This window comes from Paralichthys olivaceus, chromosome 22 (genome assembly GCF_024713975.1).
Source record: "Paralichthys olivaceus isolate ysfri-2021 chromosome 22, ASM2471397v2, whole genome shotgun sequence".
Lineage (NCBI taxonomy): Eukaryota > Metazoa > Chordata > Actinopteri > Pleuronectiformes > Paralichthyidae > Paralichthys > Paralichthys olivaceus.
The window spans coordinates 7,468,315-7,485,101 of NC_091114.1; the positions used below are offsets into that span (position 1 = coordinate 7,468,315).

The 16,787-nt window shown below is 42.3% G+C and overlaps 3 protein-coding genes across 3 annotated transcripts in view; 2 read left to right on the plus strand and 1 right to left on the minus strand.

The window, feature by feature from the left end:
• Positions 1-436: 436 nt before the first annotated feature.
• Positions 437-5,557, minus strand: LOC109634794 (dynein axonemal intermediate chain 2). The gene is made up of 11 exons (XM_020095490.2): positions 4,532-5,557; positions 4,169-4,330; positions 3,749-3,870; positions 3,518-3,660; positions 3,329-3,442; positions 3,112-3,251; positions 2,880-3,002; positions 1,760-1,983; positions 1,545-1,680; positions 1,302-1,448; positions 437-857 (listed from the first exon to the last, which is right to left on the minus strand). The coding sequence occupies exons 1-11, from the start codon at positions 4,712-4,714 to the stop codon at positions 669-671; spliced, it is 1,683 nt and encodes a 560-aa protein (XP_019951049.2). The 5' UTR covers positions 4,715-5,557; the 3' UTR covers positions 437-668.
• A 588-nt stretch (positions 5,558-6,145) lies between these two features.
• Positions 6,146-13,176, plus strand: batf2 (basic leucine zipper ATF-like transcription factor 2). Its single transcript, XM_020095470.2, has 3 exons — positions 6,146-6,847; positions 7,900-8,019; positions 9,591-13,176. Exons 1-3 carry the CDS (start codon positions 6,758-6,760, stop codon positions 10,554-10,556), a joined length of 1,176 nt encoding a protein of 391 aa, XP_019951029.2. The 5' UTR covers positions 6,146-6,757; the 3' UTR covers positions 10,557-13,176.
• Positions 13,177-15,111: 1,935 nt separating this feature from the next.
• The window catches only part of ppp2r5b (protein phosphatase 2, regulatory subunit B', beta), a 34,762-nt gene continuing 33,086 nt past the window's right edge, over positions 15,112-16,787 (plus strand). The window contains exon 1 of the mRNA XM_020095782.2: positions 15,112-16,456. Coding sequence (XP_019951341.1) covers positions 16,264-16,456 — 193 coding nt within the window. The 5' untranslated portion in view covers positions 15,112-16,263. The remainder of the gene's footprint in view (positions 16,457-16,787) is intronic.

Genomic DNA, 16,787 nt, shown 5'->3' on the forward strand with positions numbered 1-16,787 from the left:
AAAACGAAGCTGAATTTATCTGCAATTCAGTTTAGTTTTAGTTAGTTTTGCATTGTTCATTGTAGTTTTTATTTAGTTTTCGTTTTTTTTGTAATTGTCATTTTTATTTTTATTTCAGTTAACTAAATTATTTTTTCATTGCTAGGTTTAGTCTTAGTTTTCGTTAACTATAATAACCCTGCTAGGGACATAAAAATGGTTAAACTATGATCAAAACAGTTGAAGGGGGATTCAAATTCTCTGACTAACAGTTAACTATGAATATGTATAATATGAATAGCTGCTGATAAATATTTTTTTTACAAACGATGCAACTGAATCATTTATCCCCATGTGTGCTTTAAAAGTCATTGATGATGTTTGCTTTGAAACAGTGCCCCCCTGTGGCTTCTTAGTAGAACTACGGCTGCAGAGTGAAAAGTCTGAACAATTTCAGTCAAATTGAGAGATCCAGAAAAATCCAAGTTTTTTTTTACTAACTTTTACTTCAGCACATAGCTGAAAATTTCTCAGGGAAAGAAAAGTCTGATTAAAAAAATCTGAGATTACAAATAATTAAAAAAAAAAAGAAACAAGGACAAAGGAGCACAAAGAAAAGAAATAAGCAAACGAGGAGATTAATAAAAAAGCATCTGGTTTGATTTGTCCTCCCTCTCCTTCCTCCTCCTCTACTCCATCTCTATCATGCTGTAGAAGTCCTTCTCGGCTCTGGCGATCAGCTTTTCAGGACTCTCCTCTAGCTCCTCCTGACCTCCTTCCTCCTCTTTGCCCTGCTCCATTTGACCCTTCTCCTTCAGACGAATCTCTCTCTGTTGAGCCACCAGGACCTTCTCTCGCTTTGTCTCGCGCTCAAACATCTGGAATTAAAGAAACACAATGATGCCTGAGATGTTTCAACTTGATTCTTCTACACATTGGAACATGTGGGATGCTACACATCTGTCATTTAAAGTAAACTGTCCTGAGCCTCACTCCTTTCAGTACGTGAACCCGAATATAACAGATCATTCTAACAATTTTATCACTTTCTCTCTGAGGCCCTGTCCACATTGGTTTTTATCATAAAGATGATTTTCTTCCTTCGTTCTGCATCAAGAATGGATTCTGATGCAACTGTTTTTCAATAAAGTGAAAGATAAACTGTAAATTTGAGTGAGTTGAGTTTGAGTTCAAAAATCTAAGTTTAAAAGGGCTTTACAACTGACATTGAGTTTCTGAACATGTTCACCCTTGGCACAGTTTTCCAAAAGCTAAGATTAGGGAATTAAACATGTATCTGTGGGTGTTTCAGTGTTTCTCACAGCAGACAGCAGATTCTTCTCGTTGTTTTGGATTGTCGACAGTTCAGAGCAGATTTCCAGCAGCATGACATCGCCCTGCTCAGAACCACATGCCACCAAACGCCCGTTATCATGAATGCGAAGGCTGTTCAGAGCCTTGTCGCACACCTGAGGATGACCATGGACAACAAGGATGACAACAAACAACAACATTAAGGACACACAAAAATGACATTTACTTTTATTTATGGGGGATAAGGGCACCTTGAGACTGAGTGTGGGGTCGTTCTGTTTGAACAGGATGTCCCAGACATCCAAGACACCGTCCATCCTAACTGTGAGGAAGATCGAGGGTCTGACTGGACTCCAGCAGGCATCTGTCAGGGATGCCATCTGGTTTCTGAGGAAACAAAACTGGATGTTAAAATCTGGTTTGACCCAAACTGAGTAGGATGTAAAGCGGAGGGTCTGAGTCCTACTTGGTCTGCATGATGAATGAGTCCTTGATGTCCTCAGACCAGATCCGGGCAATCGAGTCCCCCACTGTGAGGAAGTTTTTAGGAAAGAAGGAATTCCTCTGCAGGGCGTAGATGGGCCCGTGGTGACTTTCGTACGTACTTACTATTTTCTCAGCTGGTGTCTTTGCTTTCCTGTTACAGGAGACAATGATACCCTGCTCCGTCCCCACCATGAACTTAGTAGGCTGCAGAGAAATTGAGGGCAGAGTAACAAAGTCAGAAACACAGGGTCTGAGATTAAACTGTTAAAAGTAGTTTTAATCTGTTGAACTGCTGATTCCTTTAATGCAACGTTGCATCAAGTATGTTCTGAATGTTGTTTTTTTAAAGATCTCTGTTCCTTTACAGATATAATGGCAAATTTCAAATCTTTTCTGGGAGTTGGTAGGCAAAATTTTCTTATGAGCTTTATACTTAAGTGCAAAATACTGTAATCTACTAGTTTGATGGATCTATATCGACTCTACTGGGAATTCTTATTATCTAATGAATCCTTTACTTTGTGTAATGGAGCTATTGTTTGAGATATTTTCGCATTGTGTAATTTATATGTGATCTCATCTATCATGACTAATTTACTCTACAATTTTCTTTAATAAGTCATTCCTCTGCTTTTTGCTAATGAATCGTGTGATGAAAGCTGGTTTTGATTTTTCTGCCCTCCTTGGTAATGTGAGACAAATAGAAATTGCATCATTTTGAATCTTTATGTTATTACTGGGCAGAAATTCCATCACTTGCTCACTGAGATCTATAACCATCGTATTAATTTACAGACAAAGGGGGGCTGTAGCTAATCCCATTGAACATTGGTTCATCCTTGGTAGCGGCCCCTCCAGCCCATGTCAGGGCCAAAATACACAGAAGAACTAAACTAACTAAAAACAACCATTCACTCTATTGTTCTCACCTAACCCTATTTTCTATGTCGTTGGACTGTGGGGGAAACTCCACACAGAAGGACTCCGGCTGAACCAGGATTAGAACCAAGAACCTTGCTGTGAGGCAACGGTGCTTAAGGACACACAACATATACTTGCCCATCTTGAGCTCCATGCTGGGTAGAATAACAGAAACTCACCATGGTGGTTTCAAACTCCAGTGAGATGGCTCCTAAAGCTCGATTTAGGTTCTCCTCCTTGCCAAGGTCTAGAACCAGGCGCTCTGTGGGCTCGCTCAACTTGCGAACATCCCACCACAGAATCTGACAGAGAAATGAGACTTGTAATATTAGTTTTTTTTAAAGATTAGTTCCCTGGTCCTATTTAGACCTCTTCAACCTAATATGCTAATTCAAACAATCATGAGTCTACCTGTCCATCCGTGGAGGCAGAGAATGTGTCAGTTCCAGTCTTGGACTGCAGCCAGACAACTTTGTAGAGTGGGTCCCTGTGACTCTGCTCCAGAGGGGAAAACTGCACAGGATGGCTGCCTCTCCGGGTGTCCCAGAATGCTAAAACAAACACAGTTACATCTTAAACCTTGTCACCGACAGAAAATCACTGTCTGTCAGTCTGGACCTGAACGTACCAATCTGCCCATTGAAGCTACCTCCTACCAGAGTGTATGAATCTTTGGGATTATATTCCAGACAGATAAGTGGAGATGTCGGTGTGAGTGCCATATCTGGTCTGTTTGGGTTCTCTGAAACATAAAACATCCATCTGTGAAATGACTGGAATCTGTGGTGCTATTAAATTCAGCTGCCTTCTGACCCACCAATGTCCCAGATGTAGGAGTCCGGGCTCATGTCTTCGGAAGCTTTCTGGAACTTGAGGCAGGAGTTGGCGGTTGCCAGCTTTCTGCCGCTGTCGGGATGCCATGACAGCCCTGTGATGGTACGTTTCACCTTATTAGGATCTCTGTAGGCACAAAGGAGAGGGAGTGCAATGAACAAAACAACCTCAGCGATTAATCGGTCACTGTTCATCAATGTGTTGAAAGTTGCACCTAAAAACATTGATGGTCTTGGCGGATGGTGGCTCCTGAACTCCCACCACCTCCATCTCCTCCTCCAGGTACTCCTCGTAGATGTCCACAGCATTGTTCTGTCTGATGTAGTGCTCCATTACCTGGACCAAACCATGAGATCACATGGTTAAATTATGTAGTGACGTCACAGCTGTAGACACGTTCTTCTAATCTGCTGACAGCCACTTAACTCACAGTGAAAGTAAATTAGAGCAAACCAAATGTGACTCAATGTCAACTGAGGTGAACTGGGTGGATTTGAACTGATGTGGACTGAGGTAAAGTGGGTGGAAGTGAATGGAAGTGGACTGATGTGGACTGAGGTGAACTGCATGAATGTGGACTGAGGTAAAGTGGGTAGATGTGGACTGAATTGAACTGGGTGGAATTGGATCTTACACTGGCCAGCTGCAGGATGCTGTTGGTGTAGCGCTCATCTTTTTCCACCTTCTTCCTGTAACGGAGGGTTTGCTCCATATCCTCAGGGTTGATGTCTTTGGGCCAACCCCCCTCCACATGGTTGATCCCAATGCTGGCCGACTCAAAGTGCTCCGTGTTCACCTGTAGAATTGTTCTTTTTAATACAGACGTAATATGTCACCTGTCATTTCAAAGACATTTATTTCTTTCTCCAGTGGTATTAACCAGTCATGTCCAGTCACTGCTGGTGTTCCTTCTGTGTATCATCTACTTACTTACTCTTGGCCATATCGTCTGTAAGTTTAACATTAATTTCCATTGCTATGAGCAGGTGAGTCTCACCTGGTGCTCGGACATCTCGCGGTACACCTGCTGGGCCTGATCTCTGGGGGTTGTGGTGATGAACTCCCGACTTAGACTCGGCTCCGGGAGCACGTCTGCCAGCAGCTCAGCAGGCCGGTCCGAGAACAGACACTGGCGGCCAAACTCCTTGCGAAGTTTCGTGTAGACGTAGACGATCTCCATGGAACCTGGTAGTATTCTATCGTATGAATAGAGTAAGGGCAAACTCAATTCAAGGCAGCGGTAGCTCGTAGAGGCACATCCGGTGTCAACAGAAACAGGCAATGATGTGTAATGGCAGCTGGCTTTTAAACTGCCTTTGATGTCACACTGCAGGCAACTGCCTCTGTTGCCAAACTGTATAGAGGCAGCGGCCTTTAAAGCCAACCATGTTGGGGAGCAGTTTTGTCTGAGCAACTAAAGCTGTTTGTGATTTATTCAATGAGATATATTCTGGTTCATTAAAGATTATTAGATAGTTTGTTAGCTCTCGGGGGTGGGACTCAAAATTAATTAAGAAAAGCTACATTTCAATTAGATCCATATGCATCATCTTGCTGCTTTGGATATGTAAGAACTATGTAAGAGACAGTATTCCAAGTATCAGCTACAGTCTGACTGTGCCTGAGCCTGTGATAAACCAAAGTATACATTTTTATCACAATGACTCCATTGACAGCAATATTGATACAGGCGGGCTTATCCTGTTAAAATAAAGTGAAATGTACTGATATTGAAGCAAACTGTTATTTATACTTTCCTGGCTAACCAGTAATTTCAAGTACATCTCCACCACGGTTACCAAGTGCAACTTGAAAAAAAAAAAAGTTGCATTTGATGACAGAAAGACATGAAAAATTATTAAATACAAATTTTCATGTTTATTATTTATGAGTATTTGTGCAAATGCAGAACGTAATAACTAAATAAAGCAACATTATAGCATTGTTTATTGTAGTGACATATTCTGTCAGTGAGGAGGTATAACACATGATCAATCCACCACAGATTTATAAAACGTTTTGCTGTTCATCAAGTGTTTGTCATTCTGTGCCCATAAAGAAGAATTGGAAGCTACAACCTTCAGACTTTAAACTTGAAAGAAATGATAATGTGACATTTGTTGTGATAATTATCAATATCGACTGACATGACATTTTTACAGCCCAATATGGCCTGGACATTATTATTCAATTCAACAGTCATAGAAACTGTATATACTGTAAAGAAAAATGTTAGTTTTTTATGTCAGCAGAAAATCATTTAACATATGATAACCAATGGAAACAGTCATCAGATACATTTATAGAATACTAATATATTTATATATCTATATATTTGAATCTCAGCCCTGCCAGAAACTAGTTCCGCAACAACACAGCAGGTTATATTTGTAAAACCTTTGTTTTACTTTGCTCATTACAAATTGAGTCATGCTCTCTGTCAAATAATGAAGCAGCTGAAATCATTTATCTTAAAATTGTTTAAAGCTGTTCAGAACAAGTGGGCAGAGATTTCCCAGCAAAAGCTTTTCTGGAATTCCCTGCACACGGAGGCGGGCCCAGCTGTATTCCTAATATGGTCAAGCGGAGCTCTTCCTGTCACAAATCCCCCTTTGTATTTGTCTTGATGCCTCCAAGTACAGTCGAAAATAATCAGGTATGATTTGTACTGTAGTGGACCACACGTTCATAATTGGAACATGGGGCTATTCGATGCAATTGAACTCATGTACTTAAACATCTCGTTTCGAAAATCAGGATTTAAAAAACAGTAGCCACTTAAATGGCTGCATTGGTGTAGCGACACAAGCTTGAAAACTGAAAGTACCATGCCGCACTTGAATGCGACACCCTTGACTTGCAATGGGCCAATTTCACATAAAGAGAAACTGAAAGCAGATGCAGCGTCTTGTTGCGTCAGACGTCAAACCCCCTGGGCACATAAGCAGCTGCTATTCAGACTGAAAGCATTTACATAGTCACGAAGCACCCACCGGGAACTAGTCTGCACCGCTGACACCACACATTTACACTCTCAAGCTTTCATTTTCACTCATTCAAAAGTCGGTCCAAGCTGCAAGCAAGAAGCGCCGGCTGTGCGTAATTGCGATCATGACGCGCGGGTGATCCGGGCTGGATGTGGATCGAGATTCAAGCTACCGGTGTAAGAGCAGCCATTCGCCCGTCCAACAGGCTGCTGCAGTTGGGACGGGGGGGATGAGAGATGTCCCCCTCACTCATGGACACCAGGGATGGACCCAGCAGCCCCTGCTCCCTGTCAGCTGAGGAGAGCAACAGCAACACAGCCGGATCGGTGAGTCCTCTTTCTCCTTTTCAACAATCAATCAATCAATCAATCAATCAATCAATCGACTACAATCATGTCACATCCTGTCATAGCAACTGTACCTTACCGTTCATGAATATCCCTGTCAAAGAAGTTGATAATTTAACTAAAGCACCCATTTGATCCTCGTTATGATATTCATTTTATCTCTGATCCACTAATTTCTTGTTTATTAGACTTTTCTTTTTAGGGGGATTTTGACAATGTAGAAACAGATAGATGAAATAGGAAGTGATAGAGGATGAGTCATTCCAAAAAACTGTATGCATGGTTTTAAGTAATAGGTAACATCAAAAGACAAAAATCAACAACAAATCAATTTAAGCCTTAAACACATAAACCCATGTAATCACACCATTAGCCATGGTTTTCCCATTAGCAATCAGCCAATTTACAAATCATCACATAAAAGTGAACTGAAAGGAGAGACGTGAAATGAAAATAGATCCTAGTACTAATACAGACATATTTCAGATTTAAAAATACTAGCCCCATCTTATAATATTGTGTATGGAACTGGTAGCACCAGTTAACTTACCTGTCAGATGGGTTATTTTGTTCAAGGCTTGCTGCTTTGCACCCATCATCTCATATAGGTAACGAGAAAGTGCTAATCCATACATCAAATTAATTTAATCCTTGTCAAGTGTAGCCATAAACACACTTTTAGTTGTTTTGCTGAGATGCACTTACAGTTTGAGGACAGGGCTGTTGTTCCTATAGAGTTTGGATGTTATTTGTTAACAGAAGTGTCCAAATCAATCAGTCATATTAAATTTAACGCTGTCAGAAGAATGACCATTTATTTTCATGTCTATTGGATGAAGTTCCTCTCAACCATGTCCAGGTCTGCTGTTTCTTTATTGACCTGATTGAACTGAGCGACCTCATGACCATTCATGTGATTAGTTTGTCTCATGGCCATCAACCATTAAAACGTTTGAAAACACCAACATCTAAAAAAGTGATTAAACAGAGTCAGTGTTGATGGTCTACTGTGTCTGCATGAATCTTTACAGGAGAGAGAAGGAGAGGGACAACAGGTGGGAAACACAGGGAAGAGAAGACAAGAGAAGAACAGAGAGGCTGCCAGGAAGACCCGCCGAAAGCAAACGGAGAGAGCTGACGAACTTCACGAGGTTTGAAACGTTTCTCTTACTATCGGTCCTTCCACCATCACCTGTTGGCTCTGTCTATCATTCTTTCAGTGTATAACCAGAGTGTGTGTCTTGTGTAATCTGGCAGCAGGCCGTTTCTTGTAAATAGCCAGCCTTATGAGAAGGACTTTCACTCTTGCCCTCCCTTTCACATACACCCTCTACCCACACACACACACACACAACCTTGAAGCTGAATGATTTGTTGCATTATGTATGTTCTTTGCCCCCAGGCACACATTTGTTTTTCACAAATAGATTTTATTTTAATCAATTTAATAACTTTTTGAAACTTACTTTTATTTCATTTTAACCAAAGTTCATTAAACAAATTCATTATTCATTTAATGTCATAGATATTGTGATAGGTCACCTTTACATAAACCTATTCATTGTCTGGAGTCTTATCCTAATCTTAACAACTGACCCGAAAATCTTTTCTTCCCAATTGACCTTTTTCCTCCCTGAGAGGTAAATGAAGCTCGTTCTGAGGTACTGAATAGAGCTTCTCTTTGGATGTGATGCAACAATTTTGTCAGCACCACTGAAAACTATCTTCAAATCCAACTGTGATGTTGTCAGTTGTTTCTCACAAGAAGAATTAATAAAGTGATTCAAATAATTCTTTGTCCTCTTGGTAAATATACATATTTTCTGTCTTGCTCGTAATTGGATGATCTGCTGGTTGGAGCTTCATACATAATGCAGGTTGATTGATTGTTGATTAGTGATTACAGATTTCTGAACAGCACAGTTCAATAGAGTTGTGATTTTAATCTTTCATTTTCTATTTCTTCTTATCCGTTCAGTTCTGCTGTGTGACCTTCAGGTTAGGTTTGATTTATTAACATTGGAAAGTGTGTCGAAAGTACATGGTTTCGACGGCCAGCATACATATCTGTATATATACTACTGCTACTTTTCTCCTTGACCTTAAAGGGGACATAAGGGATCACTTGTCAGTTCATTTAACATTTTAAACCTCACCTCCTCCATGTTAGCAGATGGTTCGGCGTGCCCTCGATATCGCAGCTCCACTCCGTATCCGGGATATTTCAGCTTCATTTTTGTGCTCAGGCAGAAGTGGAGACACGATGTTCATCTTTATTTATAGTCTATATCTCTAAAACTACATTATAACTCCCTGTTTTTACTAAACTGTGTTCAGCCAGGAATCAGCCTTCCTGCTCACCACCACACCCTCCTGTCATGCTGAACTGGCAGGGCTGTCACTTGAGAGTAACATTTCAGTTCTCCTTTGAGGTTTAAGGCCACACATCATCTGCGTTATGGCTGTTGTACTTTCTATTACAGCCCTCAGGAAGATGCTTTAAGAAGCGTGTCATTAGTGTTTCCACGCTCAAGTGTTTTATTACAGCATGGGTCACACTTGCTGTGTGGGAGGGATGTGATTGCGTTTGTTATTTGTCTTTTGATGTGTGTCATGAATCCATTTTTTATGGCTGATGAGGTCCACTCTGAGGAATGCTAAAAATATACCTGACTCAGCTTGACCTAACTGTTTGTCCTCCCTTCTCCTCTCTCATCTTTAGGAGCTCCAGCGTCTTGAGCAATCAAACTGCACCCTCAAAAATGAGATCGCCGGATTGCAAAAAGACCGCAACCACTACATGAAAGCTCTGGCACGTCATGAGCCTTACTGCCGCCTCAAAGCGTCTGAGGCCGTCTCAGGTGGCTGTCAGAGCACTTCCAGCCCTCCATCGATATTCGCTCCCCAGGCTTTGAGCTCCATTCTGACTGCTCCCTCTTTGGGCTCCTCCAGCCTGGGTCATCAAGCCCAGCTCTCATCCTCAGCTTCTCCTCCAACATTCTCCTTGTCTTCTGGCTCGTCTGCCTCCGGCCCTGCGACTCTTCCTTATTCCATGCCAGATCATCACTCTTTGTTCAGCAAAGAGCCTCCAATCACCACAAGTCCGACAGGGGCTACGCCTCTTTGCACCAGCGTCCTTTCAACCTCTACTACCTCCAGTGTCCACACCGCAGCTGCTCAGCCTCAAACTAGGCGAGACATCATCCACAAAATCTCCTCTGTGCCTGCAAATGCATGTTTTCCTCCTCTTAAGTCAGGAACATTGGAGGCTTTTTTAATGGAAAAAACCCTTTTGGTGCCCCCTTTCCAACATTTGGTGGGACAAATTGGAGGCCCAGCATCCCAATTGTGTCCCATGAATGTGCCCCAGCTTCCTCTGGGTCAGCACAGTGGAAATCCAAACATCTCGAGTCCACTGTTACCACCAACTCTTCAGGATCCTGCTGGTCTGTCGCCTCATGCTAACTTGGAGCTGCCTCTTGCCTCCTTTGGTTACAGACAACAAACACCCAATCAAGCATCTCTGCTCTCCCTCCTCACCCTCCCGAGCCCTCTGAACAGCAGCAGCAGCTCTGACGCTCAGCCTCCGCCCTTGCTGCCACTACCAGGCGATCCCTCAACTGACCTTTCTCTTTCTGAGCTGCTAGAGGTCAATGACTGGATCCTAACTGGAACTAGTGATCAATAACACTACGTGTAACATGGTGATGGAGAACCAGAGTCCTTATTTAAAATGTCCTAATTGACATTTTTACATTACATTAAAACTATTTAATTGAACTCTTATGATTTAGATTTCATATTTCTTTCAGGCAGATTTCTTACTATCTTCCAATAGAACTCACTGTAAAATACACGGTTTCTCCAGAGAGATTTTTACATCTGACATCCAGTTGGCAGTTATTTATGGAAAACTGGCATCAGAAAATGAACCTATGTCTGAGCTGTTGCTCATAATCATGTCATTCTTCTCCTAAAGGGATACTCTCGCAATTTCATCCAACTAAGAGACCCAGAAAAGGCCAATATTTAAAAAGCAGAGGTCAAAATATCTGGATACTTAGTTCAAAGGTTCAGGTTAGGTTCCAACAATGCCCTGTCTAACATTTCCCATAATGTAACCTGTAGAATGTTTGATTAGATGTTCAACGTCTGGTTTTATAAAACATGTTTATTGAACCTAATGCCTTCATTCAAAGCACAAGCTTTCTGATATCACTGAAGCCCAAACTGAGATTAACCCTGATGACAACACTATAACTGTCTTTTTCTCAGATTGACCAGAGCTATAGACGACAACATATGATGGTTTCCATAAGCTATGTAATGCTCAAAATCAAATAATCCTTAAATAAACAATCATAAAATCCTTTCCCAAAAAACAACTGCGTAAAGGAAACTCAAACTAATTTCCTGCAGCTTCTAAATACTCCATCTCTCCTTGATAACAGGCAAAGCTTTGTTCAGTAAACAAGAAGCTTGTGAGTCCAGCTCAAATCCAGCAAGGGAAACTTTTTCTCAGTTTTAAATTTGTAAAAATGTATAAGTGGGTGTCATTCCTTTCAGACAAACACTGACTCAGCACTCTAAACTTTGACTTGTTATTTAAAAAAGAGGTGGAGTAAAGACTTCCTCACCACTTCATGGAAAAGGAGAAAATGTCCTTATGTGCCTGCAGCTGCAATATATGACAGGGCCAAAGTTAACCACAGAGTCTGCAAACTGGCTGCATGTGACATTCATCCAGATTTAACAAGAGGAAAGTATCTTATTTTACTCTTGTCTTTGTTTTACCATGTTGAAAAAAACTTTCTAACATATTTCACAGCTTATAATAATTTATTTATGCAAGAAAAATGTGCCATGTCACTATTATTCTTAATAAATACTGTTGGTTGTTGGACCCTCTAGTGGACAAATTGGTGTTTGAATTGCAGCAATGAATTCAATTTTTGTGATAAGACCCTTATGTGCAGTCAAATGTATGTAAAAGATCATCAGTCAGCTTTTTAGAAACTAACGTGTTTTCATGTGCAGCACAGTGACGACAGACCTACTCAGATCTGTAAAGGGGGGGGGGGGGGGGGCAACGCAGTGTGAGGTGGGGGGTAGCTTCATTAAGCATGACGATGGCGGTGAGGGGGGACACAGATCTGGTGGCCCACCAGCGTCCTCACCCCTGGGAGTGCAAACCTATGATCACCAGAGAAAAATAACGATTAAGTTTAAGATTAAGATTCTGAGTTTGGTTTTCCAGATGATGATTTATTCGATTATTCTGCTTTCTACACATTATATATCTATAGTTCTATTGAACATTTTATTCCATGTAGCAGCTTCAGTAGCTGTAGAGGAAGGTTTGGGGTCTGTATATGGGAGTTATGACCATTGTTGTATTTCTTTTGTATTTATGTATTAATATATTGATAGCAATAAAATGTTCATTGCGGTAAAATTCTGTTTAATCTATAATGTATTAGGCTATTCCAATACTGTATACAGTCTATACAGTTTGATTATCACTGTGTTTATATTGAAAGATGACATAACACATTTCCCTTCTTACAAATTAAAAGTTTAATTCATTTAAAAATTAAAAACACAGAAACATGATTTAAATACATCCAATAGTTTTGCTGCAACTTCCACCACTGAATTCCTCTTTTAGTGCTATGATTGCTGACATTTTTGCTTTTGATTAAAACGTCTCAACATTTACGGGATGGGTTGCTATGGAAAATTCATTACACTTGTCCATTTCCCCTTCAGGGATAATTGTAATAACTGATGATCCCCTGACTTTACCTACTCTGTCACTTGGTGAAAATGTGAACTTGACCAATGCTTGCGGTTCATGATGGAACACTTGCAAAACGTCTAACATCCAGTCTGAGTTGTACTTTGTTTTGTGCTGGTATGTATCTTAGCAGCTAACCTTAGATGGTGAACAAAGTACACATTATATACACTGTATGTAAAATCAGCACCTGGGAGCTTAAATCTCTGCTGCCACCTACAGTGTGTATTCAAGTATGCTCCAAATGTTTTGATTATGATGTGTATCTTACTGTATATTAAATGTGTGACAATGATGTGAATTTTATATTTATATATATTCCCTTTAGCTGCTTTGGGATTATTTTGTGTAATCCGTAAAGTTACTTGGAGCATTAAATGCCATACAAATAAAATGTATTATTTTGAATATCAGGTAAAGCACATTTCGTACCCAGAGTTAGATTCAAGGTGCTATGTACATTGCAGGGACAACACAGAGACGAAATCGAAATAAATACATTTCAAAACTATATGTACAAGTTCGTTTTTTGAATCAAAAATAGATTTAAGATAGATAGATAGATTACTTTATTCATCCCCAAAGGGAAATTAGGTCGTCATAACAGTTCAGTATTTGGATACAATAAAAATACAATAGAATAAGATATTGTAGGTAGAAAAAAATAAAAAATAAAAATACAGAATAGGACAAGGGCACTTAAAAAACACAAGATTTAAAATAACAGAAATATGTAAAAGAATACAATTAAATTAAATTATGATCTCATATTTGTTAAAATAGTTTAGTTGAAGTTTCTTGTGATTTATTCACAAGTTTTGAGTCTGGATTTAATAGAAGCTATTCAATAGGGTCTCAGTTCTTTGCTGCATGAGGCTGCTGACAACACAGGTATTATAGTGTTGTTAAACACTGGGTGACTAGATTAAGAATAACCAGTATAAGAATAACCTCGGGTGACGTGCACAGGTGGAGCTATACGCTCCCCTTTGCTCTGCGTCTTCTCTTCCAACCACTCACTGCTTTACGCACGGTGCTGGTTGTTTTTCCCACAAGCTCACCTGAGACACAGCACAGGGGAAACTGAGGAGGATGGGGAAGAGGGAGAGAGGAGTGGGCCACGGAGCGCAGGCGCATGGCATTACGCACGCCCTTGCTGGATATATATGATTATAATAAGGCTGGGGTGTGTTTATGGTGAGTTTAGGGTTCTGACACATCCACTGCAGCCAAGGTGTGAGGGAGTGTGTGTGAGTGTGTGTGTGTGTGTGTGTGTGTGAGAGAGAGAGATAGCAAGTGGCTTAGTGGAGAGAAGAACAATGGATGGCACTTGGTCCTAAGAGCCAACTACAGCCACCGACATGCGCGCGCGCACTCACCCCGGATAGGGAGCGAGGAAAATGGGGGGGGGGGGGGGTCTGCTGCCAGAGGATCAGGATCATTTCATAACAGCGTGAAACAGCAGCCACGCACGCGGGTTTTGGCCATGAGGTGATACTGCGGGATGTGCGTGATGAAGGCGCGCGACACACCATTATGACGCACGTGTTTGAGAGCATCACATCCAGACAATTACATTGATGTGTAAATAAATAAATAAATCCATCCTATAGCGTCATCCGCAGTGAGGAGCCTCTCTCTCTCTCTCTCTCTCTCTCTCTCTCTCTCCTTGCAGCACCTCAGGCTCAGGAACCGTCGCAAGTCACACTGAGTGAGACCAGAAAGCATCCGGTCATTCTATCAAAATAAAATCCTTACTTTTTTGCCCCACTCGGGAATCAAGTAGACTGAGGCAAAATTTGGAAAATCTATGATATGGAAAACATCACAAACGTCCCTCATGATTTTTCTCCTATGTCCACCAGCTCCAAGAGAGGCTATAACTGAGTGGTTCCCAAACCAGGGGTCAGGGAGCCGAAAGGGGGGTCGCATCAGTGGCAGATGTAGGATTTTTCTAATTCAGGGCCACAATTAACACAGAGGGGCCAAATATATGTCCAACATCCATCTAGCAATTCCTGACTCTGTGTGCACATTTAAGTCACCCACCGAAATAACCATGATACAGACACGTGATCCTCATCATACCAACGGATATTTATTCGAGCAAGCTCACAAAAAAATCACCTGCATGCATGTTTTGCAGTGTTTCCCATGGAATAGAGGTTCTTAATTTAAATTCAACAATTGTGTGCCTGTGTGTGTGTGTGTGGACATGGATTTATTAAATTGTGCACTTTACTGGATCAGGAATTGTGCATGGATGTTAAATCTAGGCCCCTTTAAGGCACTTGATTTAGACAAATCCTAGATCCGCCACTGCATGTAGCTTAAATTTAATCACCCCCCACCCCCACCCCCCCACCCCCCGCTCCTTATTTTATTTTGAAAGCAAAGACGCCCCATTTCCTGTAATCTCCTCACCTCACTGTGGGCCTCTTGACGCAGCAATGCGCGGCGCCGTAGGACGGACCGGATAACGGGAACCGAGAAGGGGGAACAGGAGCGGAGCGCGTCAGTCTGACACACACAGACGAGGGGCTATTGTATAACACGGGCCTTCGCCTCTTTTCCAGAGAGAGAGAGAGAGTGAGGGGGGAGCGGCTGCTTTTCGCGTTTCCTCCCCCGTTTCTTGTTGGGAGGTAAAGGGACGCAGACGGGAGCGGAGCGGCGGAGGACCTGCACATGTCGGCGCGGTGAGGCAGCGTTTGTTTCCCCGCCCTGATACGGTTGGAGGACGGGCAGGAGCAGGAGGAGGAACCGCGACATTTACATCACCTGAGATAATTATAACCTCTTCTGATAATAATATTAGCTCGTGTGAAGGTGCGGCCCATGTGAGGGTCGACAGAGGATGCGTTAAAAACGAGGAGGACGACAGTGATGCGGCAGCCGAGGTGGGCCCAGACTGATGATTTCATGATACCAACATCCACCAAGAGGCTGTAAACTGACCTGGAGTCTGCTGCTTTGTTTTTTTCATGTGGATACACAGCAGGAGGTCAATCGATTATTCTTTTTTTCTGATTTCACATCAGGATCAGAAACATCCTGATTCAGGCCCATGACTCGTGTGTGTGTGTGTGTGACGCCAATACAGCAGCACAGAGGTGTGTGTGTCTGTGAGTGAGTGTGTGTGTGTGTGTGAGGAGACGCGCCTGCATGTCTGAGCATCATCTGGAGGCTGTGCAGGCTGCTCCTCCACGGGGATGACACACACGCGATTTTTCATCCGTGCGTAAAGACGAAGAAGAGGAAGAGCCAGAGATGCTGCTGCTGCTGCTGACATTTCCACTCCGGCTCTGATACCGACACCGAGGCATCCAGGAAAAAAATCCACCTCTCCTCTGCCACTGCACCTCTCCCCTTCCTCTCCTCCCCTTTATTTCTCACCCCTTCCTCCCCTCCTCCCCCTCCCCCCGAAGCCTCTCTTTCATTTTGATCAATTGATAATCCATCGGTGATTCAGAGAGCCTATTCACATTCTTCCATCCTCCCCTCACTTCACCCAAGTGTATACATTCTCTCCAACGCCTCTTTTTACGCGCCCGTACGCGTAAAGGCGCACCGCAGCCATCCACAGCAGTCCACAGCCACAATGGAGACGACCAAGCTGCCCCCATCCAGCCCGTCCTCGCCGACCACCAGCTTCTCGGTGCCCTCCGCGGAGAAGGTGGACGGCTTCCCGCGCCGGTCCATGCGCAGGGCCCGGCAGAGGAGGTCCCACAGCTCGTCCCAGTTCCGCTACCAGAGCTCCCTGGTGGAGCTCACCCCGCTGCCCCTGCTCAAAGGTGAGGCACTCTAGCAGCCCTCCTGTGGTCCTACATCAGGAAGAACACGTATAGGAACAATTTGAGTATTATAGTGGAACCATGAGGAGTGAAGCCTATGAGGTCACCATAAACTTCCACTTTATTGTTTATTATTTAAAATTTTCTACATTAAGAACATTCACTAACTTTTCCCGATATACATATTTAATAATCAGAGGAGTGGAGAAGGTCTATTCGTGGATTGTATATTGTATTATCATGTGTCCACTGGTACATGTTGTCCTCTCTGTCCTGACAGAGGTGAGAGTGTTGTCTTGGATTGATCGGCCTGACAGGAGCCATGCAGTCT